Source organism: Mya arenaria, chromosome 15, assembly GCF_026914265.1.
Source record: "Mya arenaria isolate MELC-2E11 chromosome 15, ASM2691426v1".
Lineage (NCBI taxonomy): Eukaryota > Metazoa > Mollusca > Bivalvia > Myida > Myidae > Mya > Mya arenaria.
Window position 1 is genome coordinate 7,123,134 of NC_069136.1, and position 17,207 is coordinate 7,140,340.

Below are 17,207 nucleotides of genomic sequence, written 5' to 3' on the forward strand. Positions count from 1 at the left end.
TTGGGGATGTTGGAGAGTCCCGAACGAAGCGGATACAATAAATATTGAAATTTTTAAAAATCGAGTAAGCTCTGATATAAAAGACGGTCGTCGTCTTCGTCATCAATCATCATTTTTATCAACATCGTCATCATCATCATCATCATCATCATCATCATCATCATCATCATCATCATCATCATCATCGTCGTCGTTGTCGTCTTCGTCGTCGTCGTCATCATAATCATCATCATCATTATCATCATCATCATCAGCAGCAGCAGCAGCAGCAGCAGCAGCAGCAGCAGCAGCAGCAGCTACATCCATTTCATTGTGTCAAAAACGTAGTTGAGTTCTCGGAATGTTGACAATGTTTGTAAAACCATTTATATTAATGACTATTTGAACAAACTATTGATCATCCCCTTGTTTAAGCCACGAGGTGTCAACCGTATTTGTCAAATACCTTTCAGACCTCTGGCACAGAACTGACGTTGCTGTGGATTCTTGACGGTATAGGCTACTACCGGGAAAACATTTTAAATGCATACCATAGCCAGTTACGATGGACATTACATGACGACGACTCCGTGACCGTTGGTTTCAAATATAGGTAGGAAACTATTTCAACAACATATTAGCAAACTCACTGTTAGCTTAAAAAAATAATTTAATATATCATACCACAGTACAGACACATATTCTTGGTGCATGCGTACTTTACATCATGATGATGTCAGCAAAACCAGCACTCACACGTAAAGGATTCACAAAAATCGCCCGAAACGCCCCTTATGGCATAACGCCCTTTTCATGCAATGGCTTAGGGGTATGTTTAAATTATCTTGCTATATATTAGTGTGACTGTATTTGAGCTGAACAAAACGTTGAACATGTATTTTTTTATTGCTGAAATCGTTAATGTTCTTAAAAATTTACAAGCATAACAAACTAAAGTAGCTTATTAATTTATGCCAAATTGTTGACTTATTCTTGGTTTAACTATATAAAAATTGGTTTATCATGGTTATCGTAAGTATATAAACTCATAAAAAGGTATGTATAACACAAAATATACCAAAAGTAAAATAGTGAACCTAATCTTGTTATAAGGCACTTAATTTGTTTCGGGAAATAAGGCCAGAACGTATGTCTATTTAGAGATCCCTCAATCTTTTGGATAAGAGAATGACACCGGTACCGCTGAACAGATCTCATTCCTTAATCGGCTTACTTTTTCACAGACATGTACGTCTTCAGGTAAGTATTCACGTGAATTTAACGTGGTTCTCACATGGTCATCACGGGCCAAAACCGATGTAAACATACAAGAAAAAGAAGTTGATTTATAAATGACTTTTTGACCCAAAATGTAGAAAAGTATTTCTTACAATATTAAATACTATGCTATCTTCTTCTTCTGCACATGTGAACTTTTTGAGATTTGATTTCAATTTAACTATGCAATCCTTGGCTAAGCCTTTAACTCGACGGAATTTGTAGAACGATGCAACGCTGTGTGCGCCGTGGTTCTTTGTATTGTATGCACTTCACAGAAATGAGTAATATAAAAGAACTCGGACATACGTTAAAAGTGTTTTCATAACTTTCATGTAACTAATGTTTTGGTATGTTGTCTTTTAATTCTAGCAATAAATATCGAGCTTTCAAAACATGCAGTTGTTCACGTGAATTGTTTATATGATGATGCTAACCTGAACTTCTTTTCAGTAAATAAAGCAATTTTGGTCACAGTTGAGACAATAATTTCAACCATAAATTAAAAGAAAATAAATTACGATAAATTTGAAATGCCTACCGATAAAATATAGTTTGCTTTATCTAGCTGAGAAGAGTTCACGTTGACATAGTATGAACTTGAGTAAAGCATTTTGAAAAACAAATGGCGCAAGTCGAAATTGCCAGACCGTGCCTGTCAGGCATTCACTGCGTCTCACACGCTCTAACACGTTCTTACTGCACTGCACTACGTTTAATGCGCTCTTTGTACGTTCTGAATATGACCAGGAAAATTACACCACGCGCTTACCTAGTGCTTATCACGTCTTTCTTACGTTCGTATGATTAGATTTTAATTGCAAATGTGATCTAGAGGGAATTACCACCGTGTTCGATCTATAACTGGCTTATTTTTCATTCATATCCAGTGTTGGTTTAAAATGAAGTAGTAAGGGAGTACCATCCTGTATTTATACATGATCACTGTTCAGAACCAGGACAAGGTAAGAACATAATACAAATTTGTCTAAAGCATGTTAAGCCCCGAAAAAAAACGTATAAACAACCAAACAAGGTCTTCTAAAACGTGGCATGAACGTATCATAGTAGTAGTAAATCCGTGGAGAGGTTGTGGTGAGAACTTCATTGACGTAGCAAGAATGCAAAGACAACATAGAGACAACGCGATGAGAACGCCGTTCAATATTTCCCGTCCAGTATCACGCTCGCACTACATCAATCAATTACCTACTCAGTTTTAGTTACGCCGTCACTACGTCCATGCCGTCATTAAAATATTCTTATTTTGTTATTACTACGTCCTGATTCGACCACGTCTTCACTACATTTTCTTTAACGTGATCAAAGTCTACCCACCTCCTTCACGTCCATTTAGACCATAACAAGACGTGGTCGAATCAGGACGTAGTAAGAACAAAATAAGAATATTTTAGGTGTCTTCTGCGTCCCTTCTACGTTGATTAAGTTCTGCGTCCTGCCAGATTTTTGATGACGTAGTGGGAACGTGGCCTAGTGTGATGTGGGCAACTATTAATTACAGGGAAGGAAAAGAGCCCGGCGCCCCGTGTATGAAGGTTGAATTGGAAGGGAATCTGACCCGCGGAGACAATGCCATAATTGACCTAGGTTCGTAAGTTTTAACAAAGAATATCAATTTATTAAAGGAAACCGATATCCCCGAAAATGACATTTTTAGCAATTATCAGTAAACACATTCAAATACACATTGCAGTCGAGTTTAAACCTCAAACGGCCTTTTAAGCAACAACGATCGCTAATACGCACATACAGATAACCGCGTACACAGGCTAATAAGAAATCAACCTCTCAAAATCACAGGCGAATGTGAAACGCCCTTTTAAAAGCGCGTACAGTCCTAGTTCACACAAACACCCATTATACATAAATCAGCATACGCACGACTTAATATTCAATATGTTTATACATTTTCTTAAGTAGTTTTGACGAATACAAACAACAGAACGTAACTCCATTTGCAACCATAATTTATCTAACATAGTTTTTGGTATTTTGGTACAACCGTTATACGCATATCAATTATAACCCTTATATATTATGCGCATTTTAGACTTGACGTTTGCAGAACCATTAGGCCACATGACACCACGATATTGGCTCATGTCTGACCATCCGGATGACTACGTGCTCTTGTTTAGTTGCATCAATCCTGCACAGGTCAGTGTCAAGTGAAAACATGGTCAAGTATATTATGGATGCCGTTTATAAATTCACAATTTAAACGCTGTTTTCACTTTCATGAACGTTCTTCGGTATCTCTACATTTCTTGGCCAAATATTACCGCTGAAGCCGAAGCGAAAGGCAGCTGACAGTGGTTAACCTTACGTTGCCGTCAATGGACGATCTGGATCGAGCCGAGACTGAACTTTTTTCTACATTGGAAGAAGCTTTAGACCAAAATATATTAATCAGACTAAATGATAAAAAAATCAAATACAAAAACAGGTTTAGAATTTGATAACCCTAAGTTTAAGAATTCAAATACAAAAGAAACAGGTTTTTTGAACCCTTAGACGAATGATGAAACCATTCAGTGACTAGAAAGTCCGATTCGTCGTATGTTAATGGCGGTGGTATGACTTATCCTTGTAATTGTGACCCGCTCCATTACCTTGCATTGCACGTGTTGCTAGAAAACAAAAGTGGAAACAAGACTAAACATGGATTGTTATTTATACACCAGGTCCCAAACAGAAAAGGGCTTACATCTGAAACCGTGGTTCACCTTCACTATTTCTATGTTTCATCAAAATTTCAAGCGGTGTGTGTTTCCGCCGTTAGTACACGAACGCCTTTCTAACGTTTGACCGACCTGATCCTCCCCTTGTGTTAGTAGAGGAGTCAATCTAATTAAAATCATATCCTAATATTCACTCTGCCATTAGCATTCTTAGGTTCAGCTGAAGGACACTTCTTTTTTTCAGTCCGCTTCGCTGAGGCCTACATAAGCTTAGTTGGTAACCGCGATTGGGTTAAATTTAGCTGATACTTCAATGGGATTTCAAATTTGAACAATGTTATGGAATATGAAGACTTACGCATTTCTTTCCTCACAAGCCGTACTAGCTCAGTAGTTAGAGTGGACGACTTTGAAAGTACAAAAAAACGTGCATTGTATGTTATAGTCACATCATCGCCCATATAATTTTTGTTTTAAATAATTAAGCCACAAATAACAGTTATGCAAAACCAGAAATTGTACAATTACAATTGAACAGTTAGCATGTTAGATCGTGCGCATTGTGCAGATTGGAAGCCTTCTAGAAATCCCAGGGTTTGTTATTTGTATCACAGGTCCGAGACGGTGTGTGTTACGGACGTTGGTATGCTGAAGTCTTTGTCACATCTGATCCACCGGACCATCCACCCATGCACCTCATTGTAGAAGAACTATACCGGAAGTTGGGTCTCACCCTCGATAATCTCGGGTTTCGGTTTATTAACATTGGCCATGGTAAAACACTTTTTTGCATATGTAATAATAAAGTAGAACCAAACAAATGCCGCTGCCTAAATACCGTAACTGATTTTCAGTATCTTGACATAATTTTTGAAGACAAATATACGAAATATTCGCAGATTTGATAACTTTATTCCCTCGGATCGGTGGAAAGTTTAGTAAACATATTGAATGTATGTTTGTTTAAATTTCTCATGTCACCAAAATAAACAGCTTACTTTAACATGTATTCATAATGAAATAAAAAAATTAACAATTAAGGAATATCAGGTTTTAATTCTAGATTCAAAACATGCTGCCTGAATTGCCTGCGGGCACATTACGGTTTCCATCTCAATGATTTTCATCACTCTTAAGTACATTGTCAACACAAACATCTATAAGAAAGGTTTATGGCGTATTAAATCAGAACATTTAAAGCATTTCAGCCGAACTTGATAACATTAGAATTAAACACATCCATCTTATTACATAAACTTTTTCGTCCGAGCGAATTTGATTTTTTGCCTTTCTCATATCGGCAAAATCAAGATATGAAATAAAATACCACTTTCTAAATTCAGTTTTAAATGGAGCGGGCGAATGCTAACATATATGGGTTTTTTTAAACATAGTAAATATTTTAATTGAAAGTGTTGAACGTTAATTACTTTCATAATTATCATATTGTCTGTTTGTTTCACTATGTGACTGTATAACTGATTGAAATGCACCCTCGTGTTGCATCAGCTTTGGTCGACGATACACGACATAACGCGACTTCCTTGGGAGTGACCTGCTCACTCTCGCGATACCCAGTGATGTAGTGTTGAATAACTGTTTCAGTCTCCCCGACACTGTCAGAAATTTATAGTAATAATTTGCGGAGTCTGTTGCAACACTGGTACGCAATTTATCATATTTGAGGTTGCTGTTTCCATCAATCCGTCGAGTTTTATGCTATTGTTATTTCTTTTACCAAACACATTCTCTTTATATATCTCTTTTCAGCCTGCCCAGAGTAGTAATAAACCCGGAAGCTTTGAGATCCTTTTAAGGAATAACGCCGAGTCATAACCAGATTTGCTATTGTCTAAATCGTGACTCGTTGTGTCATTGTATGAAGCAATATGTTTAGTATTTCTTTGCTTCATGACACTAACTATTTTACGCTGTTTTTTTTCATACAGACGAACATATATTTACGAGATGTAATTAATTATTAACGTGGTTTAAGTTTAGTCGTGTTTAGTCATATCTAAAATTGCGTATATTTTTTAGAAATTTCAAATAACGGTTTTATTATGTTTCCATTCAGAAAATTGGTATTTCGTTTCATAATTATGCTTTTTGTTTTGTATGTGCTAGCATTGTGGTAATTACAATAATGAGCATAGATTTATGTATAATAAACATGATATGAAACATGCAATTGATCAGTTATTTCTTTATTTATTTTGTTCATTTTGTTTATGATTTTAATTTATCAGAATGTTTATGATATATACATGTATAAACATAATGCATGTTTGTTCTGTCACAATTTGTATGCTGTTTGTGAACGTGGGTCTATGACCTTATCGTAAATAAATGTTCCATTCTGTTCTGATCTATTTGTTATAGTTCATTAATGAAAACACATCGCCTGCTCGTTTCCGGTCTGTCAGTTAAGAGATAACATTTCATTCAATTCTTCTAAAAAAAATCCTGTGTAAAAGAAGGCGTCTAAAGACGGTTAAACATACTTTTTCACTAACATGACAATGTTTTCCGTATGCTTTGTTGCGGATATTTTAACATATTGAATCAGGAGCATCTAATCTGACAGACACAATACAGCTTTTCTAGCATGTCATTGTTTGCCATATGCTTTGTTGCGGGTATCTTTAACACTTGCAATTAAGAGCATTTGACCGGAGAAACGCTATGCACACTAACTATCAAGTCATTGTAATTTAATAATTAAGAGCGTTTATTTCGAAATACATAATGCAGTTTTACGCATAAATATATTACTTTCTTGTAAATGTTTTTCATTTGCTTTAGATAGCCACACAGATGCTTGCTTTGTATGCAAAGGTTTGTTAAAATCATTATTAGATTTCTGGTCGTTAGGAACACATAAAGCTTTTTCAGGTATATATGAAACAGTTCGCTAACTAACAGTTAAACATAAAGAGAATGTTAAAACATGCAACCAAAAAGTAGAACTATTTTTAAAACTTCATTTCAAATGCAGATTGTCTGAACAACCCGTGTTTCCGAAAATCCCTTTCCGCGAGATAGTAAATGTATCGTTGCATAGAAGAACTTAATATCCACAAAAAGGGAAGTATTCCGTTTCATAGGAAATAACCTTTAAGCGATCTTGTAAAGGCACAATAACATAGAGAGCCATCACAAGGGGGAGTAGTAAAAATTGCCCGAATCGAAGGTAATCTAAATGTAACCGAGATCTCAAAAAGGTGAAGGATAAATCGGGCAGAGCTGAAATGAACAGGTTAAAGCGTGAGCTGCCTGTTGTGAAATTGGTCCTTAGTCATCAGCATTTCAGTCTTCGCTCTCCTCGTGGCTCTTGATGGGTGGAGCAATATTTATACGAAAAACTACAGGAACAAGCTCAGTATCAAAACATAAACCCGTTTTAATGGCACTGGGTAAACGCCAAAGACATAGATCAACAAAAAATCATAAATTAGACACATGGAAAAACAGCACAAAACTCCACAATAAATGCACATTGCATACAAACTATATAAAAAACAACAAGTGGGATCTAACAGTTTACTTAACCTGAAGATTGTACTAACGAGAAAACGTTTCTGAAAAGCACTGTCCGTGAGGCATCAAACGTTCTACTTCTTAGGAGTTGAATTTTTAGCGCTATGGAGATACCGCTTAAACACATTGAGCTGTGATGAAAAGAATTGTGTCTTGATGTTTGATCGAACGTCTAAAATCGGTGAACTATAATTGTCAATTTAAGCAAAGTTTATATGATTTTGCAAATAAAACTTTCATTTATAATACGACATTTGATAAATATTGCATCTAACGATTTTTTTCATACGTTAGTTTTTAAGATGAACCCAATATGCGTAAAGAAATGATGACGTCACTAACTTTTCCTTTTTGAAATTCTTTGAAAGGTTAACACATTTTTTGTCCAAAATTTGATTCTGTTAAACCATTTTTGCAATTAATCTACCTTCAATTACTTGTTTATGGTAAATGAAATCGTTAAACGAAACATTAGCTGTATATCCGAAGCAATTATCGCGAATTATTATATATTTTTTGTTCCGTTGTCTGGAATCGGCACATGCGTCCAAAATTATGGGACTCCTATTCAGCCATTTCGATGGCTCCCAGGTCATAAGGCATCAGTTTACACATGTACTCAAACGCGCATTTTGTGGCACATGTCTTGACTATTCGCGTTTCGGTTGTTATAGCCTTAGGATTGGTGTGGTCACCATAACTGCTCTCAATGGCATTTCTGCTGAGCAGATACAGGTGGCCGGGCAATGGCAAACGCAGGCGGCCAGCATATACATTCGCCCAAATCTGGTTAACTGTTTAAATACATAAATGTTAACAACTAGACCTGACCATTGTTTAGGTCCCTCAAACAAGTCAAACATATAGGGTCTTGCATGCTAAAGTAACAATACCTTCTCGTACATTACGGGATAACTGATCTCGGTCCAATAAATCTTTATAAATCTTTTGATATTATGTCCGAGTTTGATAAACTTATGGAATTCAAGAAACAGCAGCTGCCCAGGACAAAGTTAATTTGATCTGAAAGTTTACCTCTTATATGGCCAATTTAGTCCGAAGTGAAAGCTACGGAATCCGTTCGTAAGAACGGGAAAAGCTCTGCTTCACAATCTTCTGTAGAACCTGGTGGCCACACAGAACTAAAGGTTATGGGCCTCCTATTTACGTTTAGGACGGGGTCCATCAGACTAATCTGGGCTCAGATATGCTTTTAAATGACATTTCAGCAGCCTCATACATCTAGGCTCACCTGTTTTAAATGTGTGAAATATTTAAAACGTTACCAAATTCATCTTTAACTAGAATCAACTTAAGGTTGTATTTTTTCAATTCATGGCCTCTTTTCGCATATCGACCGCTCGTAAGTTATTTTGATGGAACCCGATTACAGTCCTAAGAAGACCTTTGCGGCGATTGATATCTTCCGATTGATTGATTGACGGGGTCAAAGGCCGTTACCAGATTTATCGACTTGATTGTAGTAGTATTTTGGCATTAGTTTTAACTGATATTTCTAAGTTATTCCGTCCCTGGAATCCCAGTTTCAAAGCTCGCAACAATGGTGTCAGAAGTGGGATAGCTCTGAAAGTCTTTGCTTTAATGATTGTGGTTGTCCGTTTAGCGCAGTGGTTAGCGCGACCGTTTTTCAACCGTGTTTTAGTTCCCGGCCTGGGCGCATGTTCGTGGTCACCGAGCCGCACAAGTGGACTCTGGTTTCACAGAAAACACAATTCTACACTCCACTCTCGCCAAAGAGAGTGATTGATATAATGTTGTTATGTCTTGTAACAAATCGTAGTAAAATGAGAAAAATGAACTGATTTAACTGAAGCGATGGACATAATTATATATGCTCTGTTTTTCTGCAGTCGAATGGGCAGCTCTTTAAGTTTCGTCGTAGAAGAGTCACGGTCGAAATTACCATTTTGGTTAACGTGTTGATATCTGATGGCCATTTGAGAGTTTGAAAAATGGTTCTTTTCTCAAAACTTATTTAAATATTTGTCCAGATAAAGCATTTCCTGGCGTTGAATTTCATGTCTCAGGTGTTTGCTCAAGCCTCTAGAAATGGAGATCTTTCTGTAGAGTAAATTAACTTGTTCAGACTGGATATTCCTAAACAGAAAACAATAATCAGCGAATAGTCTGAATTGTGAGGTAACTTGAAAATCAATGGCGGCACAATAACGGTGTCTCATGAAATTCGTTATAGTACTTTTACGGATTAAAAGTGTGTTCAATCGATTTCATTTTCATCGAATGGAAGTTGCCAGTAACAACGTAAGCCTGTGAATTTTGTAAAGGAAGTTGTTTTTTAGCACTTGCAAGACTCACTGCAAACAGAAACGGCATCTAATAATACAAGCTATTAATTAAAAAGTTAATGCATTAAGAACATACCGATCTAAACTGCGATTTAAGAAAGTTTTTTCACTTTTTCCGGCAGCGATATCGTGGGGCACCTGGTGTTTTTTACACGTGCTCATTTTCATCAAATTTAAATTACAGTTTTATACTTTATTATGTAGGTATAATTAGTTGAATCATTGTGTCACATATATATCTAGAGTTAAATAGTTTATGATTACGGTAGTGGCGTGAGATGTTTGCCTGAAAGGCGTAATAACGATACTTAATCGATAAACGGGATACGAAGTCGTTATAATGAGACAAATGTCCGATTAAGCAAGATACCTAGTCGTTAAAACGAAATACATACTAAGGGAATAACTACATTCAATGCGTCACTTTTAACTCTGATGCATCTGCAACGTTAACAGTTAACGTTTTACTGCAAATTATGACTGTCAAATGTCTTTTAAGAAGTCAAGACATCAAACAAAGTAAGGTTATGCTTCACTTAAGTTATGTTTCACTAGAGAAGTATAATCTCCATATATTTTAATATGAACTAAGGCGCTGCCTCTACGGGCTTGAAGTGTTATTGCCGGACACTTTTAAAGTCTATTTAATGACTAAGTGAAACATACTAGGAGTAAAAGGGAAACGTTTTTTGTATATGTTAATGGAACTTTTTAAATAACAAACAGTTCTGTTGCTGTTAGCAATTTATTTAGTATATACACAACCATCTACAATAATAATGTATACAGAATAATATATAATGCATTACTATATATAATATATGAAGTTGGGAGTTATTCTTCTTATTTAAGTTAAAATAATGCTACTATGCATTTGAGATCAAGTACACAAACGCATTTGAAGAATATGTTACAAACAAAAAATAGATAAGATTAATCACCTACCAATAAGGTTGCACTGAAGTATATTACAATCAGGGGTAATTATAATTTTAACTAGAATTGAATGGGCAAAACTCTTTTTAAGTATAATGGTAAAACATGGCAAACATTTACTCAATTACTAATATTAATCAAGCAAAACTCCCGAACCAAATACCTGTTGAATTATTGATTGTACAAGCAGCTCCGGCAAATTGTCCGGAAGACATCTCAGTGAGAATACAAAATATATTCTTATTTTTTTGTTACAAAAACATACACCCCCCCCCCCAAAAAAAAAGAGTGTTATTTATGAACAAATGTGTTGTTTAGTTTTCAAGGGCAAATACAAATACTGCTTTCATTACAGAATTATCTAAACGATGCTTTAAATAAACTTTTATGTCTAATGATCAAAATTATCTAAAATTCAATTAATTAATGTTTTAAACAGCTTTGCTTAAGTCAGGTATACACAAAAAGAGATCTGTTTTAGACCTTAGCCAGTTAAATATGTATGTTAACATGTATTTTTTACAGATCATCCACAGTGGCCTTTTTGTCTTGCTTTATGATAAAAAGGTTGTTATTTTTTTACATCTGGTGGGAAATAAAATTGTATGAATAAATTAATGTTAAATTTTCTAAAAGATTAAAGGTACAATATGTGACGACCTCTCATAACATTTTTGACATGAAGTATATTTTGAATTAAGCATGGAAATGGTCAAAACCAAATTTCCATGTCATGGACCCTGTATGTTAAAGAAGTTTAAACTTATCAAGGTGTAATTACAAATGACTTCTAACCATCGAATAACATTTTAACCCAGAATTCAGAATGGAATCGAGAATGTGTTTTAGTCATGGTAAATCCAATGCTAGAGGAGTCGCTATTTTCATTAGGAAAAATTTGAATGTGAAAATTTGTAATGTAGTAAAAGATAATAGTGGAAATTTTGTTATGATTGAATTATTGTACAATGATATGGTTTTCTTGTTAGCTAATATATATGCACCAAACAATGACTGTCCTAATTTCTTTAATATGATTTTTGATAAAATAGATACATTTAATAATGTAGATAAGTATATAATTTGTGGAGATTATAATTTAGTGCTAAATCCGGAGTTGGACTACAAGAATTACAAATCTATAAATAACAATGTTAGAGCTAGAAAGAGATTGTTAAACATCATGTCAGATAGAGGCTTGTTAGATACATATAGAGAATCACATGGTGATAATAGAAATTATACATGGAGGAGATTGAACACATTTCAGCAAGGTAGACTGGATTTTTTTTATCACAGATAATATGGTGAATTATGTTAGAAAGTGTGATACAGATATTTGCTACAAATCTGATAATTCAATTATTGTTTTAGAATTATGTTTTTCAAAAGCTAAGCATGGCAAGGGCCTTTGGAAATTTAATAACTCACTTTTATCTCAAATGGATTATTTAAACATTGTGAAAAGAAAAATTGATGAGATTATTTTACAATATTGTGTTCCAGTATATGATTGTAATGCTATGTTAAAAATGGATAGATCAGAAATACAATTTGTAATAAATGATGAATTATTTCTAGAAACTATGTTAATGGAAATTAGAGGTAAAACTATATCATATGCTAGTTATAAATCAAAAGAGAGAAATAGACAAGAGGTAAAGTTGCTTCATGATATTTTAGAATTACAAAAAAATCTTTCAGATACTAATAAAGATCAACTGCTTATTTTAGAGACATAGCTAAGTGAATTAAGAAACAATAAACTAAAAGGATTTGTAATAAGATCTAGGGCAAATTGGATTGAAAATGGAGAAAAGGCTTCTACTTATTTTTGCAATTTAGAAAAAAGAACTATTGCTGATAAGCATATACCATTTATTGAAAAAGAAGATGGTTCTTATATTTTGGAACAAGAGGAAATTTTGAAAGAAGCCTATAATTTTTATAATAATCTCTATAAGGAAAATTTACCATGTGACTTTGATATACAAACTGAACTTAATAATTGCAACTATAATGTACTTAACAATCAGCAGTCACACTCTTTAGAGTGACTTTTAACATATGAAGAGGTTTCAGATACTGTCAAACAAATGAAAAATGATAAAAGTCCTGGTTGTGATGGTTTTACCGTAAATTTTTATAAAATGTTTTGGAAAAATATTGGAAAGTTTATTTTAAGAGCGATAAATCATGCTTTTTTGTCTAATTCATTTTCTAGAAATATGAAATTGGGAACAATTGTATGTATACCGAAAGACGGTAAGCCTAAACAGTTTTTGAAGAATTGGAGACCTATTACTCTTTTAAATGTTATTTACAAGAAAGCTTCAGGAAGTATAGCCAACAGATTGAAAAATGTTTTAGATACCTTAGTTTCAAAAGATCAAACAGGATTCATTAAAGGTAGAAATAGAAGTGAAAACACAATATTGTTGTATGATATTATGAAAACATGCGATGATAAAAAAAATCCTGGCCTAGTGATGTTGATTGATTTTGAAAAGGGGTATGACTCCATATCTTTTAATTTTATTGAAAAGACTTTGTCACTGTTCAATTTTGGTGATATGTTTAAAAAATGGATAATAATTTTTATGTATAATACTGAAGTTGCGATCCAATTAAATGGACACTTGTCTGAGTTTTTTTAATATAGAAAGAGGATGTAGACAAGAAGACCCTATTTCTCCATATTTGTTTATTTTATGTTCAAAAATTCTGGCAATTATGATTAGAAACAATGAAACTGTAAAAGGTATTGTTATTGATGGTGAGGAATATAAGATCTCACAATTTGCTGATGATACATCTCTTCTGTTAGATGGTACTGAGGAAACAGTGAGAACGGTGGTAGATTTGTTGTATCATTTTTCACAATTATCAGGGCTTAAAGTTAATTATGATTAGACCAAATTAGTTTGGATAGGACCACTAAAATACTCATCACAATCCATAAAAACAAAATTTAAACTGTCATGGGGAGATACTAGATTAAAATTACTTGGGTTACATTTTGATGTGGATTTAAATCAAATGGGTAAGATAAATTTTTATGAAAAATTGTTAAAAGTTAAAAACAGCATTATGTATTGGACAAAAAGGAAACTCACACCAATTGGCAGGCTTACGGTAATTAAGTCAATTTTACTTCCATTATTTACACACCTTTTCATTAGTTTACCAAATCCAACAAATGATTTTCTGAAATAGTTAAATGATTTATTCCTTGAGTTTGTGTGGAATGGAAAAGCAAAAATTAAGATTACCATTTTAAAAAAAGATTTTCCAGAAGGGGGTATTAATATGATTGATGTTACAAGTTATATTTATAGCTAATAGATGAAATGGATTAGAAATTGTATATTGAATGGAAATAGTAAATGCTTTAAATTAATGCCTGTATTATTTGATGTAAAAAACTGTTGAATTGTGGAAAGAAAATTTGTGAAAATATTTGTCAAAAGATGACAAACACATTCTGGAAAGATGTTATTAATGCATATATGTTATACATAAATAAGTTTTGTATAGACAATGTTAATCAATTTATGCATATGTCATTATTCTACAACCACAAGTTTGGTAATGGAAATTATGTATTTATTCATACCCTGTACAATAAGGGTTTACGTTGTGTGAAAGATGTTTTTAATGCCAATGGAAATATGTATAGCCTGATGGAAATTGAAGTAATAATTGATAACAAGGTCAACTTCCTACACTATAATGGATTAATTTCTGCGATAAAGGCCTATATGAGGCATTCTAAATTTGTGCTTAATGACTTTAACTTTTTAGAATGTAGTAACCCATGTATGAACACTTTTATAAACCCAATTTTGACAAAAGAAAATGTAAACCGATTTCTATATAAAATCTTTGTTAATAATAATGAAATTCCAACAAGTCAACACAAATGGTTATTACAATATGAAAATATCTATATTAATTGGAAAAATGTCTATAGTTGTGTATTTAAGTGTACAAAAGATTCTTATATTCAATGGTTACAGAGTTCTTCATAGAATATTACCAACAAATTCATTATTATATAAAATGAAGCTGGTTGAAAATGATATTTGCTCCTTTTGTGAATGCCATGAAGAAACTCTTTTACATCTCTTTTGGGATTGCAATAAAATACAGCCGGTATTGCAGGATATGGTACATAAGTTGAATATTAATGACTCAAGTATTATCATTAATAGTATGTTTGTATTGTTAGGTTCTGGAAACAATAATTTCAAATTTGATATACATTTTTTAGAAAATAAGCAATTTATTTTTCTGTGTAAGAGAAAAAAGTGTGTTCCAACAGTAATTGGTTTCAAAAATAGCCTTCAGTTAGCATGGAACATTTATGAAAATACAAATATTTCCGATAAATTAAAAAATGATTTGGTAATTGTAAGAAATTTGTTCTTGTAACTACACTTTTCAGATTTCAAGTTTTTCATACAAAAGAATAATACAATGTATCATATAAACAATTATATCTTTTTTTACATGCATGTTCTATGATATTTATTTTCTCTTCCTCTTCCCTTTTTTCCGTCGTTCTTGGTTTATATGCACATTCGTAGTATGTTTTAAGAAGCAATCAGTTCTGTATATATAGTCGTTATGGTGTTTTGACTGTCAATGAATCCAAGATCACTATTTGTATATTGTTGAACTGATACGTTAAATATTTAAGATCCAGCTGTCAGTACAGAAAACATTGATTGTGCTTTTGAGAACACTGAATTTTATTAACATAATTTGACACTGTACAAATTGCAAGCATTTTTTTTCAGATAAATCAATATAAATTAATAGAACTTTAGCATTAATTTGTGCATATTAGCATGTGTGAATAAATTAACAGCCTTATCATGGCATTCTGTATAAATAATATAATAATAATCATTTTAATTGTTCTAATTATTTTCATATATAAAAATGGTTTTGGAATGAAAATTTGGGCTTTCTCTATTTGCTGATACACTTAACAAATATATATGAAATATGGCTTAGTAAGCTCATCTGACAGTTATTCACTGTGTTCTTATTTAGGTGTGTTCCATCAATATCACTGACTTGATTACTTTTTTGTATATATGCTATATAGGCGCTAAATTTAAAATATATTTTCAGCTCTGTTAAATGTTGATTGTAATTGCAATTTTATCATTTCTTTTCCCTGTGGGTTCAAATATTACTTGATGGTTACAGGTCATTTGTTTGAAATTACATCTTGAAAAGTTTAAACTTCTTTAACATACTGGGTCATAAAAAAGTCCGATAATATGAAAATTTGGAATGACTATTTCTATGCTTCAAAATATACTTCATGTCAAAAATGTTATGAGAGGTCGTAACATATCGGGCCTTTATAAGTCTAGAAAACATTATTTGATTCATACAGTTTTGTTTCCCACAAGATATAAAAAACAACCTTTTTATCAAAAAACAAGACAAAAAGGCCACTGTGGGTGATCTGTAGAAACTACATGTGTAAACGCATATTTAACTGTAATTGGTCTAAAACAGATCTCTTTTCGTGTATACCTGATTTTAGCAAAGCTGTTTAAAAAAAATAAGTAATTGAATTTTAGATAATTTTGATCATTAGACATAATGACACAAATAATTTTAATTGAAAACATCGTTTAAATAATTCTGTAATAAAAGCAGTATTTGTAAATGCCCTTAAAATCTAAACAAGACATATATTCATCATTTACATTTTGCAACTTTCTTTTTTTTGGAGTGGGGATATGTTTTTGTAACAATCAAATAAGAATATTTCCTGTATTCGCATTGAGATGTTTTCCAGACAATTTGCCGGAGCTGCTTGTACAATCAATAGTTCAACAATGTTTTTGATTAGGGAGTTTTGCTTGATTATTATTAGTAAATGAGTAAATATTTTGCAAGGTTTTACCATGATATTTAGATAGATTTTTTCCCATTTAATAACAGTGATATCTATACCAATTGCAACATTATTGGTATGTGATCATTTTTATTTATTTTCCGTTTGAAACATACTCTGCAAATGTGTTTTTGTACTTGATCTCAAATGCATAGTAGCTTTATTTAACTTAAATAAGAAGAATAACTCCAAAATTAAATATATATTATATATAATATATACATAGTGATATACTATTATTGTAGATAGTTGTGTATATACTAAATAAATTGCTAACAGCAACAGAACTGTTTGTTATTTAAATAATACTTCAAACCCGCAGATGCAGCGCCTTAGGTCATATTATTTTACATCTAGAAGACTTGAACTGGATCGATTTAATATTTTAGTTGAAGCTAGCGAGTTTATAAAGTTTAGGTCGATAAAAAGTTGTGCGTTTTGGATAATCGCTATTTTATGATAACATGAAGCCAATATTAATCAAGATCATATCTAAGTGGTAAAGTACTGTCAAGTGATCGT

The 17,207-nt window shown here is 32.9% G+C and overlaps 1 protein-coding gene across 1 annotated transcript in view; it reads left to right on the forward strand.

Annotated features, from left to right (window-relative positions):
* Positions 1 to 6,327, forward strand: part of LOC128218951 (uncharacterized) — a 6,585-nt gene extending 258 nt beyond the window's left edge. Inside the window, exons 1-6 of the mRNA XM_052926727.1 lie at positions 1 to 64; positions 453 to 592; positions 2,780 to 2,865; positions 3,329 to 3,435; positions 4,574 to 4,733; positions 5,730 to 6,327. The exon at positions 1 to 64 is cut by the window's left edge and continues 258 nt beyond it. Of these exons, the coding sequence (XP_052782687.1) occupies positions 1 to 64; positions 453 to 592; positions 2,780 to 2,865; positions 3,329 to 3,435; positions 4,574 to 4,733; positions 5,730 to 5,743 (571 nt within the window). The 3' untranslated portion in view covers positions 5,744 to 6,327. The remainder of the gene's footprint in view (positions 65 to 452; positions 593 to 2,779; positions 2,866 to 3,328; positions 3,436 to 4,573; positions 4,734 to 5,729) is intronic.
* Positions 6,328 to 17,207: the final 10,880 nt, after the last annotated feature.